At 32.4% G+C, this 14,198-nt stretch overlaps 1 protein-coding gene across 1 annotated transcript in view; it reads left to right on the forward strand.

The window, feature by feature from the left end:
* Window positions 1-14,198, forward strand: part of LOC127852532 (E3 ubiquitin-protein ligase RNF213-like) — a 110,621-nt gene that overhangs the window by 68,071 nt on the left and 28,352 nt on the right. The window contains exons 50-64 of the mRNA XM_052386487.1: window positions 104-274; window positions 441-503; window positions 815-924; window positions 1,076-1,213; window positions 2,780-2,942; window positions 3,176-3,252; window positions 3,640-3,781; window positions 3,977-4,170; window positions 4,473-4,646; window positions 4,782-4,914; window positions 7,105-7,296; window positions 8,729-8,862; window positions 10,888-11,095; window positions 12,566-12,690; window positions 13,517-13,806. Of these exons, the coding sequence (XP_052242447.1) occupies window positions 104-274; window positions 441-503; window positions 815-924; window positions 1,076-1,213; window positions 2,780-2,942; window positions 3,176-3,252; window positions 3,640-3,781; window positions 3,977-4,170; window positions 4,473-4,646; window positions 4,782-4,914; window positions 7,105-7,296; window positions 8,729-8,862; window positions 10,888-11,095; window positions 12,566-12,690; window positions 13,517-13,806 (2,314 nt within the window). The remainder of the gene's footprint in view (window positions 1-103; window positions 275-440; window positions 504-814; window positions 925-1,075; window positions 1,214-2,779; window positions 2,943-3,175; window positions 3,253-3,639; window positions 3,782-3,976; window positions 4,171-4,472; window positions 4,647-4,781; window positions 4,915-7,104; window positions 7,297-8,728; window positions 8,863-10,887; window positions 11,096-12,565; window positions 12,691-13,516; window positions 13,807-14,198) is intronic.

Raw genomic sequence — 14,198 nt, forward strand, 5'->3', positions numbered from 1 at the left:
TATAATATATATATATTAAGCAAGACATACTAGATTATGATTAACAATAGCACCTTCAAGGTTATTGGAAATAAACTGATTATTTTAATTTCGTATTTAACAGGTGCAGATGGTGTCATTTCAATGCAGCCCGTTGTCAACCCCTGATGGTATTGTTGGAACATTTAGACAGTGTGCCCAGTTTCAAAAGGACAAAGATCTAGATACCTTTGTTTCTACAGTTGTTCTTGATGAAGTAGGGCTAGCAGAAGACAGTCCCCGTATGCCTTTAAAAGTAATCACGATGTTTTGTTATTATAGTATGTCATATAATATAATAGCTCAGGGCTAATGTTTATCTCTGTATAGCCAGAACTTCATATTGATCTCAAAATTCAAGTGTAAATGATTTGTTTTTCCCTACAAAATGTATACTATATTAAAAATGTAATTTTTTAAAGACATTGCATCCACTCTTGGATGATGGGTGTCAAGGTGATGAAACACCGGAGCCGCACTTAAAGGTAGCTTTCCACTTTCGATTTGTGTACTGATTGTTCTAATAAATTACAGTTAACATGAAACAAATGCATATACAAATGATACGTATAATTTGTTTTGAAATTCCATTACAGTGAATTCAATTGTAATACTTATATTACGTACAGAAACTTACGATCATGACAATATGTTTGTTTACCACAACACATAAACTGTTTAGATGACGTTCAATTGTGATATTTAGTCTATTGTATTTTATGAGTTATTTTGCTTTAATGTTGATATGGAAACAAATCCTTAAACAGTATTTTTGTAACTACCCAATTTACTTAAGGTTGCCTTCATTGGGATTTCGAACTGGGCATTGGATCCGGCAAAAATGAATAGAGGTATACTTGTTCAGCGGGAAGTCCCAGATCTGGAGGAACTTCGAATAAGCGCAAAGTAAGTTAACACAGTTGTTAATGTACAATTGGTATCCGAATCTTGATTTTTGTTATCAAAATAAGTTTGAAGTGGTATGTCTTATCATTTATTTGTAAGTTGATATAAATTGATATAACGGTATGTTATGTTTACTGAAATTGTCTTTTAGAGGAATATGTCAGACACATGAAGAAGTCGGAACTTTCATTTTCCCGTTGATTGATCCTTTGTCGGCTGCTTACTTGGATATTTTCAACAAAGCCTCAGACAAAATGCGTGAATTTTATGGTCTCCGCGACTTTTACAGGTAGAACAAATATTCATTTCCTTATAATTGAATAAGATATCGAGTTTTTATAAACATGTTAGGATTACATGTATAACAATATTTACCAGCTTCAGAAAATGGTTCATGTGAGGGGGATATGAATTCCAAGTATTGGTTCGGTCTCCAGTATATCCGTGCGTTTGTACGTGTTTATTTATGTTTGTATTTTCCTTTATCTCCAATACTTAATTTATTATATACAAAACGAGTTCAAATGATTGCACGTATTCCAAGTGACCAGATTCGACCACGTAGCCTACATTTGCGTTTGCTTATCTTCGTCTATTTCTTTAAAGGTATATTTTCTGCCACATAAATAAATATTAACCCGTTCGAAATGGCCATTATTGTGGACACACGCAATTTAAAGTAGTATTTCAAAAGGCTTCGTCACACCTCAATGTCCTCACGGTCACAGTACAAATACTTTGAAAATGTATTTACTATAATTGTTTTCGCATAATACCAAATTTTACCCTATGTTCAAATGAGACAGTGCTCGATCACATATGGACAGATTAGATGCAAATATTGAACTAAATTTTACTAAACTAGCCGAATAAACTCTTTACGAGATATTTGAACAAAGAAAACGGCAAATCTATTTCACGAACAAATATGTTTTAAGCAAGTGGTTGAAAACATATTTATTTAATTTATTAAATAAATTCAAATTAAATATAAACACAAATCGTATTTTAATATGATATTATATACTGATCATATTCGAAATGTGTAACTTGAAGGTACATGTTACAATATGTCACAAATAAAGGCAACAACATTGATTCTAATTATTATACACCCTTAACAATATGAAGCTGTTTTGCTTCGAGTAAAACTGATAGGTTAAACAAGTTAATGAACTTCTGAGTGAGTATAGTCTGATTCATGTACCATCATTTCTGAAAGGTATATATATATATATATGTTTTTTTAATTTCTTCGTAATAATCTGCGCAAAGAAACTATGCCTTTTCCTGAGGGTAAAAATATGAGTGTTTGAATATAAAGGGAACATTAAAATTTGTAAACATTATTAGCAGAGCAATTTGTTTCCGCTAGTATTTATTTAAGGCCAATGATCAATCTGCTATTGAATATAGGACTATAAATACATTTTGACTTTTAAGATAATATTGACCAACGTTACATCAACCGCATTGGAAAGTTCAATTCAAAGCATTTGGAATTTCATGCTCATGCCTTATCTCAACACTAGGCCAATCAATAGTACATTTTAATGGTAAGGCTGCTTTTGACTTGTGTATTTATACTTAAACCCCATAGAATTGCAAGTATAATTAAACACGATCATATATATTCAAATTTATTGCAATTCAATTAATTTTGCGACTGTGTGTTGGATTCTTTCGAAGGGCGACAAAATGAAGTGTTGGGAATGCGTTACCTGAAGGTATTGAATAAAGTCAGCATTAAAGTCTGAACATTATTGCTTTAACGATAAAAGTTATGTTTTATATGGCTTGATTAAGATAGTTTTAGTGATATGTGCTAATAAAAACGAAATTGGATGTTTGAAAGTTTGGTGAAAATGGTGTACGGCCTTGTGGCGAAGAACAGACGGAGGCCTACATGGTTGGAATTGGTATATGCCATTAAGAGGAACTTCGGAGGATTAGACCATGTAGACCCTGAGGCGTGCTTTGAACAGCATATAGACAAAGCAAAGTTATGTCACCAAGATGTAAGTAAACATAATACATATAATTCTTAAATCTTACAGATATAAGTAGTTGTGATTAAATTGTGTTTGAAATCGCGATAACAATATAATTTCAATCAATTTTAATTCACGATGTATTCTGTTGTGTACATCTTTCAACAGTATTTCAACATTATTGTTGTTATTTTATAATAATAACAATATGTTTTAAATTATATTGATGTTTTTGCTGTCAACTAAAGGATTTATTTCAGCTTAATCAGAAAGGACCTGATTGCAGTACAAAAGGACTGATTGAAGCGTGCCTGTTCGATTCATTTACAAGAGAAGGGTAATCAATAAAATTTGCAATTCATGGCATTTAAATTTGCATATGAATAAAAATTGTGTTTTGGTATTGAGAATTAAGTCGAGAACATAATGTGAACGGTTGCTTTCATATTGTCACATATGTTAGTTAAACTCATGTGCATTAAAAAGGATGCTTTGATTACCATGCACTCACATACGTGGTAAGTGCAAGAACAGTATCAATGTATTGCACCAATGTGATGCATTATTGTCTTGAATTCAAATGCGAAGAGAAATGGATATACTGAAAACATATATATTTGTGTCAAAACAAGTTGCGTATTGAATTTAACGTTATCAAATAGTGTAAGTTTTTCTAAGTATGATAACTTTTCTCAAATTAAATGTGAAACAAATCATTTTCTAGTGAAAGTCGATACCTTCTGTTAATTACCGAAAACTACGGAGCTCTGAACATTATTCAGCAGAAAATTCTCTCTAAGAGAAGTGAGATTCGACCAATAACTATTTTCGGCAGCAGTTTTCGGAGTGATCAGGAATACACGCAGGTTTGATGCATTATATAGACGTTTTATAAAAAAAATAAGGTTATATAACTTCACTCAAATACAGATATCAATGTTTCGAGACAGTTGGAAGATGTTATGCTATAATAAATGTTTTTAATATTCAAGAAGAAATATGATTGTCGATTAATATAAGCATATACGGAAAGAAACATCCAGCTCAGATCTTAATTCCAGGTTTGTCGCAACATCAACAAGATCAAGGTCTGCATGGAGACGGGTAACACTGTCGTGTTACTAAACTTGGAGAATCTGTACGAGAGTCTTTACGACGCATTGAATCAGTACTATGTGTACTTTGGAGGGGAGAGATACGTGGATCTTGGCCTTGGGACACACAGAGTTAAATGTCCAGTTCACAAGAATTTCCGGTATAAATATACAAACTGATTTTTTATGTCAACATCATGCAATGTTTGTTTTTGCCGATACTAAAATTATTTAACGTTTAGAATTTATAATGTGATTCACGCTTCAATTTATTAAATGCTGCATTGTGATGGAAATATATTTTGTCAAAGTGACATATAGTGTACCTGAATCATGACGAATGAACCCAGGTGGTACAATGAATTGTAAACAATATCTCCAGATATATGCCAGTTTTGCTTTCAACGTGTAAACTGATTTTCATATATAATAAGGGTTGGCTTGTTCATATTTATATTAACAGGTTGATTGTCATCGCTGAGAAGCAGACAGTGTACAAAAAATTTCCAATTCCCCTGATAAATCGACTGGAGAAGCATTTCTTGTCAGTAAACGCCATTCTGGATGATAGGCAGGTGAAATTAGCAGAGAAACTACAAGAATGGGCAACACATTTAGCAGCTAAATATGTTCATAGGTAATGACATGATTGGGGTATATTTGTATTATGGGAATTGTTTGTTAAAACTATTAAAGATTACACAACCTCGTCTTGAAGTTGACGGCATGCATCACAAAACGAATATTAAAGATGCCAATTTCGTATTTGTAGAAATAAACAGAGTCAGCAACTTGGCTTGGGAGACATCTTTATTGGTTATCATGAAGACACGTGCTCCGCAATTATCCTTCATGTATACGAGACACTTCGCGCGGCATCCTCCGAGCAATCATCGGAGGAAAAGGTATACGATTCTTGAATTCGACAAACACAAATAATGTTTATGCCAATGGTAAAAGCAATAAACCTGACATATACACTCTTTATTAAACATGATGAAATATTCTTTCCAACATTAAAAAACTGTTTACTTTTCCTGTGATCATTAACTTAAGTCACTTTATCATAACACTTTAAATGTCACAACCATGACAATAATAATAATAATAATAATAATAATAATAATAATAACAATGATGATAATAATAATAATACTAATAATAATTATAATGATAATATCAATAATAATATTATTATTGTTCTTATTATTACCATCCTCATTTGATGGAACTGACTTCAAATTTCACATCGTTTATGTATAACCCTTAACAAGACTACACTCGACTTATACAAATGGAATTTACAGTAAGTAAAGATAATTAAATAATTAAAACATATGTAAGGTGTTTATCATTATATCCGAAAGAAAGACGAAACATCTTGTTCATGAAGTGTAACATATAGCTATCGCACTGTCCGACCTTTCGACTGTCTATCCGTATGTAAGTCCGTCCAGATTCTTGTGCGGGAAGTTTGTAATGGATTTACATCTATCTGATGTAATAATATATATCATTTCGGAGATTGCAGATTGCACAAAAATATCTGAAACTGCAGCATTTAGTCAATTTGAGTACATAAACAACAATTCACTTTAGTATTGTCGGAGTATTGTCCTATGCTTGATTTTTGTATCGTCATTTTTTTGAAACTCCTTATTACGATAGAGGATTTAAAGGATTTTAACCAACTCTCACATATTGACACATTAAGCACCTCAAATCTCCGTTATTATTGATGTTATTTACGTAAAACTATTTAAATTTGAAGCGGATTTTCAGGGAAATACTATTAAACAAATTAAGAACGACATGACTTTGATTAGTAATGTTTCAATTAAGGTGCTTTACTTATTGTTAGGTCTGTTTCTTGTGTGGAACATATGACTGGAAGTATTGAAGGTATTCAAAAAAATCTTGATGTATAATGCCTAGTACAAGGATCGTAACTCCGCTTACGTATTTACCGTGTTATTTTTCATGTATAGGGCATAAAACAAAAGTATTAAATTTATATAAATGGATGTCCTAGTTTGGATGACACGTGTATTTCAAATTATATACTTAATAGAACTTCTAAACGCATACCTAATGATTGTTTTTTTTTTATTTAAAGAGTATTCAAATCTGTGTAAATTAGACATATGATGACTATATGAACTTCCCAGGAACTGATGTGATTTGAAAAGGCATTGTTCAAAAGGTTTCACCTATGATTCATAAGTTAAAACTGCCCTCGTCTGTGTAATTTGTTTCAATCGAAATAAAGATATAATTAGAGTGAATGTTCCGAATTGCTATGTTGTGTATAAAGAAAGAAATGTGACTATTAGGGTTATACCACAGTAGTATATACACAAACTGATTCAATGGCAACATTTTTGTTGTTATTGAACCGGAACTATTTTCAAACTTGGCCGAAATATTATTAGAACGTGTGATTTGGGCAAGTTTCACGATTATTTTGCCTAAGATGTGACTGTAGCGCTCACTAAAGCCATATGACTGACACTGTCTTTCCCCGGGCAACATTATTAAAGTTACACAAGACATATGTACACTTTGTTGTAAGATATGTATGCGAATATATATGTGCATATACGTTATTGTATATTTTGAAAATTGTACGAACTATCAAGTGCACGTTTACAAGTTGTGATAAGTGAATTCTTTTATATTAAAAATATCAGCATATTGGTATATATTTTTTGTAATGTTCGACTCTCTTCAAGACCATACAAGTTGTGGCCTTCGATTGTGTTATCAAGTATTTATAATTGTTCGTCAATGCTACGTATAAGATTATCAGATTCGATTGAGCAGCATTTGACAAATTTAATATTTCTTCTCATGATATGGTCGATGGCAAAATAAAATAGAGACATAAAGCACCAGGTACATTGTTATATTTTTGAAACCAAAAACAATACTTATGCATTTTATTTATATGGGGTTTAATACAATGAGCAAAGATCAACACGACTATTTCCGCAAGCGGGTTATCTGCTGATAAATCAAATTAACATTAATTGGGTGGGTAAATGCATGTGTCAAATGTTGTTGCGATGTGTCATTTATACGAAAAACCATTGTAGATTCTCGAAGAAGCAAAGAAGATTCTGCTTTGGTGTGCCACCCCAGAATCCATATATCGAGAAAGCAAGTTAGACATTTCAGAACGAGAAATCATTAAAAGACATTACGCAATGGAACAAGCTCACGATAGCGCTATTGCCTACTTGAAGCACAAGATGATGGTCGAGAAGTGTGATCAGTTGTTTGCACAGGCATGCCATTAAAATATTTGATAACTGTTTTTTTCCGTTCAATATTTGTTTTTCCTTGTCAATAGGTGTGTGTGGTAAAATTATAAAAAAACCTGTAAGACTATCAAACCAAATTATAAATTTAAAGGTCCATTTGTCTTCAGAAAGTTCGAAAATGAGTACATCCAATAATCAATTATGTTATTAACTGTTTTACATGCTTACATTCCCAAAGTATTTGTTTTACAAATATATTTAAAGCAATTGATTGTGCAACAAAAAATGAAATATTTTAAATTATAAACTTATGAACTATTGGTTGATTTTAATATGAAAATCAATATTTATATACTGTTAGCAATCATCTGAAACTGTTAAAAAGCTACGTCTTAACTTTTGTTCGCGAATCATTTTCAAATGTTTCATCTGTTTTCAGTAGTACATTTGCTAATAATGTTCTTGTGAATCCCTTTTCTAATTAACTGTAGGCGAGTGTGTGTTTCATGTTCTGTCCGACTAAGTTTTTTTTAAAGCATTTAACATTGTAGTTAATAAACATTACATTAAAAATCATCGCTCTTTTTTAACTCACCTGAGCACCTAGGGCTCATGAGGAGCGTTTGGGATACCGCGATGGCCGTCTTTCGTCGGCCAGTGCATGCGTGTGAGCGTGCGAGCGTGCGTTATTTCGTCTGTCAATGTAGGTCACCAGACCTTAATAAAGATTTTCAATATAAAGACTTAAATAATCTTCTCTGGAACAAGAGTTGCATATTTGTTGTGTAATTTCTTATAGTGGTACTCTATAAAGAATTTAAAATCATGTCTCTGCGATCAAAACGGGTCATACCCCATAAACTTACATAGATTTATCTCCTCTCAAACCACACGTCCCAGAGTATGTTTGCATTTGTAAACTCAGAAACTGGTTCTGTTCCAAACGTGTTCAACTCATGACATTGGGCTCAAAACCCCAAGGGTCGCATGGTTTATAAAAACATATATGCAAGATTAAAACTCTTTTGCCACAACAACAAGGTCACGATACTACCCAGGGTCAACATTTATTTTCGCCGTGCATGTAAGGAGGGAAAACATTTATATAATTACTTGTGTATAAAGCAAACTTAAACAAAAAGACCATAGCTTTGATATTGGCATTTGAAAATTGGTCATATACAAATATTGTCTAAATCACGCACATCAGTTCCAAACTGGAAACGTCGAATTACAGATGAGCGATTTAGAGGCCAGCTTGGCTTGTTTCAATAGTAAAATTTTGCATCAACCTGTTCATTGATATGTTACTTCATTTTCTTATCTTACTACATAATCTGCTGCAAATCATGTTTTTCTTTTCCAATACACATAACCGTTTAAGTCAATTTATAGTAATTCAACAAAAGGTTTAAATATTATTCGAAAAATGATTTAATTTATGATTTGATTGTAGATAACATGCCATTCAAAACTGTTGGCTTCCAACCACGAGATAGAAATTACAAAAGCCATTCCGACCTTGAGACATGTTGAAATTCTATCGCTTCCGTCGTTTGATACAGAGCAACAATTCAGTAATAAAGTGCGGTAAATATAACTAATATTTATGTTCCCTTATGCAATACACGACAATATAAGGTCTACAACCAACCACCCCTTTAAAAAAACAACCACAAACAAAGAACACCATATTATGTGTATGCATTTTAAATGTATTTTAAATGTGCAATCGGAAATGGGTATCGATAGTTTTTTTGCCCTCCCTCGTATGTTAAAACATCATAGATCATTTAACGTGTTTTGTGAGGTTTTCAACAACTGCCATATACAATAATCTAGGTCCTCACGATTGTATGAATCCAAGTTTTTTTTTTTAGAGGCATACGTGTCATATGGACGTTATTTCATTTTTGGTTAGTCAACAATTATTGTTTTAATGGTTACAAATGCTTTGGTAACATAAATAAAAATAAAATAACACAGGCATCCTGCGATAACTCGAACAGCACGTGAGTAAGGATGATGAAACTCAGATATGTAGAGTTAGTGCATGTTACTTCAGTGTAGTTCGTATGTTCGTCCGTTCGATTCGTCTGTCCGTCCGAAAAATCTGGATCCTGTGATAACTCATAAAGGGCTTTAGCTATGTAGACGATTTTCAGTATGGGGAGAGAGGGCGATATGGGGAATATGCATATTATTTCGTTTTTATCGTCAGACAAAAATTGTCGTTGCCAATTTGTAAGATGTAAGCGAAAATTAAAATCTAGATTATGTGACAACCTATTACGTACTTAAGCTAGGTTGATAAAACTTGGTATAATGAGATGTGTGGGGGAAAATGTATGTTATTTTAATGTGTTACTGTCTGTCCCATAGTCGGTCTGTCCGCCCGAAAAATATGGATGCTTCAATAAAGTTTAGGTTGGTGAAACTCAGTATGTTGATAGATAACCATATTTGGCAGAAGCACGGTACTTCAGTTTTTTATCAGACAAAAATTAATAGAGGCTGTGGTTACAGAAATAAGTGAAAACCAAAATCGTGATCCTGGTACTACTAAAAACGTACTTAAGCTTGGTTAATGTAACATGGTGTGTGGATACAGGCCCATATGCTGAAAATGCACGTTATTTCAGCTTTTTGGCAGACCACATTTGCGATCTCTATAGTTACATAAAGAATTGACAAACCAAAATCAACATATTGTCATAGCTATATATATTAACGTTTGGTTAATTACAACTGTGTAGGTTCTGTTTTGACCGACAAAATTAACACGGTAGGGTAGTGCTATTATATATACTGCGTTTTGTTATTATGTTTGCATGTCCTGAAAATAGCTAATTTGAATGATCTCAAAATACAGCTTTTGTTATAGTTTTTCCACATCTTAAACGTAGATGTAAATCTTAATGTAAACTTTCACAATTTCTATCGAATATTTTGATTGTTGTTTTTTCATGCCAGAGATGAACTCCTTATAGTATTCAAATTATGTGTTTAAAGTTTATAACATTACAATTGCAAAAGAAGTCAATATATATTCAACAACGAATGTATACATTATTTTAAAAGAAACGAAATAACATTTCTGTCAGCTATGAATATTCATAAACATGAATCGATAACTTAACTATCTAACACAGCTTTTCGTAGGCTTCTCATCGATTCATTTGTTTATTGTGTGTATAACTTAATTTAAATACATGCTTAACATACAAAGCCCGCATTGTCAATTGATAGCGGATTAGATAATACTAACACAGGTCCCGGTATGGAATCACAATTAAAGTATAACACAATATGTTACTTATTTTCTGGATGTAAAAATCATTTTAGATTATTCCTTACATATTAGTTTTGTTGCTTAACACGTTTGTGAATAAATCAAACTTTTCACAATACGCGAAACTGTGAATAAATCCCTTCGAGGTAAGAATCAGATTAGTTAAGAAGGACGTCTAACTTCTTACTCCCGAAGGCCGTGCTATTAATGGACTGGTTTTAATTAAAAGCATAATATTTGAGAAGACGTTCATAGATCGCGTCTATTACATAAACATTTAATTTTGTGTCCGTATTTGCTTGATTTGAACATTATTGTTTCAGTCACCATTTTGAATCAAAACTGGATTCGTCGAGTCTGCTGATTATACAATGTGAATCTGGAGATAAAAACTCAAACTTGATAGCCGGTGCGAGGTACTGTGTTATGGATGAGTTTGAAAAAGCCAGAGATTCAATGAAAGCTCCTTCTCACGTCGCATTAATTGTTCAGCTTCCAAGAAAGTCGGGTGGGTGTTTCACTGGATTCCAGGTACGGCTGATATTGGACGAATATATAGCGGATATTTGTAACTTTCGATGTAGAAACTTTCACATTTTTCACATTTCATATCTTTCACAGTAAAGTGAAAAATAAATATTTAAAAAAATGTATAAATATATATCTTCACGAGTTTTTGCGCGATAAAAAATGTTGTTTTTTTCACTTACTATTTGATGATGGTATCCCGAAAGCTATACATTAATTATAAGACGTATTTCGGTTCTTATTGATGCGTTATTATTGGGTTAACATAAACATTCCAGCGACAAGTTTGATTATAATAAATGTACCGTGGATTGTAAACGTACTTCTAAGGGATGCTTATGACACTACCAATAAGCACTATGACTAGATTCGTCATTTTTTTTAGTTCTCTTTACACAAGCACAACTGGTTTAATGCATTAATCAACCTTAACCGCGGGGCAAAGACTAAAGCAAAGGTCACACTTATCAAATGGAAACGCAATGTTTTAGAAAACAAGAAGGACACATTGAATTATGCACCTTAAAATGTAAGCAACTCGAAGATGTGCGGTGGAAGAGTGCTTTTTACAAAATAAATTTCAGGTCTAAATTGTTTCTTATATCTCACTTCCGAATCGTAACCATAATGGATTTAACCCACAAAATACCAAGACGGACATTTAAAGGTTAACACAAAATATTATTAAAAATACTATGGATCGTAAAGTACTGTTTGTAACAACCTAACCAGCTCTGTCTTTATAACAGTGAGGCAATTTTTTAGAATTATTTCTCTAATACTGTTCAATATTTCAAAATTAAGCAATACATAATATCTTGTATTTCAAGGTAAATTATCCAAACTTTCACAAACATATGTTATATTATTATACATAACGTGAATTTCTTATCTTAAATGTCCATATTCCGATCCTTTCATAATTTTAATAGACAATGACCATTGAATCCCCTCGGGATTTAATTTGTTTTATATGCACCCTGCAAAAGGGCTAAATAGTAGCACCAAATTGTTTTAGAGGAGGCGCTAATTAAAATGTATATAGTAAGCCGATGTTCATATTTTTTTCATTTTCATTTTGCATTTAATTATGCACAAATTGCTTGTAATGTGTGTCTGTGTGGTATACACAAATAAATATCATAGAAATCTTTCTTGGTATACTAAATATTGACCCCCCCCCCCTTCGAACAGTAATGTCATCACTTTAATCGGAATGGAATACATTACTTTACATAGGGCTAATAATATTTATATGTATTTATATACTATTTTAACTTGCGGTCAAATATATGTAACTGGTAAAAAAGCAATCTGTATGAAAATAAAAAATGTCATCTATATCACACAAGTGAACATATTACAATACCGTTTTTTTCTGTGAACAACAACGGTTTTCCAGTAGTAAGTTAATAAGTCAAAGCCAACTACATTGTACTCAAGCTTTACCAAAATATCATCTATGTCTTTCAGTGTGGTGTATGGCATTCCGTTCATGTTGACGACCTGTATCCAGAAGACACACGTCTCCCGTGTATAAGCGATATTGAGGATAAAGCGCTCAGTGAACTTTTCTTAAACATTCAAGATGGTAAGAGGTAAGGTTCTATTTATTCTTGACGACATTATAGCAATTACGTACGAAATTAAGCGTACACATTGTTGTTAAGTAAATCGAATCGTTATGCTTATTTGGTAGACGGCTTGAAGTGAAAAATAAATTCGGGATCTCCTAATTTTTTGATAAAGGACAGTTTCGCTTGTCGACGGCCATTTTCAAATCCTTCGATTAAAGTAGGGCCTTTTTTTTAGCTTATAAGGCACATACAAACGTGTAAAAAGAATAAGAAGCGAGCTGACGTCAGAAAAGTGTTAATATATTAACTGTCCGTCTTTATATGACTGACCTATTGCTACGAATTATAATTAGGCACAACATATTGGTAAATTGTAAAGCCTCTCAAAATATATAAAATAGTCCGAAGTAAGTGTTTTTTAAGATGATTAAGTCACATCAATACAGGTTCATCGATAATTCATGTCCATTCAAGCTCATAAACATAACAACAACTAAATATAAATTATTGCCTTATTTTACATTTTCGAATATTGTTATTTGTTGTTTTTGAAGTTCGATAATTAAGCAAATAAAATATATTTAAATAATATAAATAAAAATGATATTATGAAAATTTTCTGTTCAAAGGAGTCGATCTTTTTTTCGCACCTTTAGTTCGAAAATTCAATTGATTGACTGCTTTGTAATAGGTGTGTTAATGTGATTTGGTTTGAGATCCATTAACATGTGTTTTATTGGGTTTCTATCGCTATAATATAAAACGGTTTCCTAATGTATATTTCTCCCAGTGAAATGCTCTTGCTCTTCTGTCGCTTGCTATTAATTGTAATATCTGTTATATAAAGGAATTTACAAGGAATGGAACACCACACTATAAGCATGCGAAGAACCAAAGTATCAGTGGAGACGAAGCAAAATGAAGACACTGTTAATGGTGAAATAAACACGATGAATGAACACATGCAAGAACTTGTAATAGAAATTCAGGACATTAAAAACAGTGTGGGAATTTTTATGCATTGTGTGCAGCCTGCTCTTGCAAGGGTGAAAGACAGATCTCACTTTGCGCAACGAGGAACCAAACGGTTGAAGATCATTTTAAATTCGTTGAGCCGCATTGATAACAATAATACAGGTAAAATATTGCTTTTTTCACCAAATCAAAACAAATTCGTAACATTCTAATACATCATAAGCAATTATTTCCTTTTTCAATCATATAACTAGAAGAAAATTTTCATTACATGTTTGAATTGCATATCTGAGACCCCGAAAAGGTTTTAGTACAAGACCCATAGCAGATTGACACGTACTAGACCTTCGAACCATCAACACCATTTTGGACCTTCAAATTACGATTTTTTCACATGAGATTGTTGAACCATTAATATTTTGGCATTATTTATGTTCTTTAGTTTAGCTATGGTCTATATGTGGTTAAGCATCTTTTCGGTGCTTTTGTAACCTACTGAGCCAAAGTTGTTTGCGGTGACGTAAAGGAATAATGTTAAATAAGTATATTTTACT

Source organism: Dreissena polymorpha, chromosome 12 (genome assembly GCF_020536995.1).
Source record: "Dreissena polymorpha isolate Duluth1 chromosome 12, UMN_Dpol_1.0, whole genome shotgun sequence".
NCBI lineage: Eukaryota > Metazoa > Mollusca > Bivalvia > Myida > Dreissenidae > Dreissena > Dreissena polymorpha.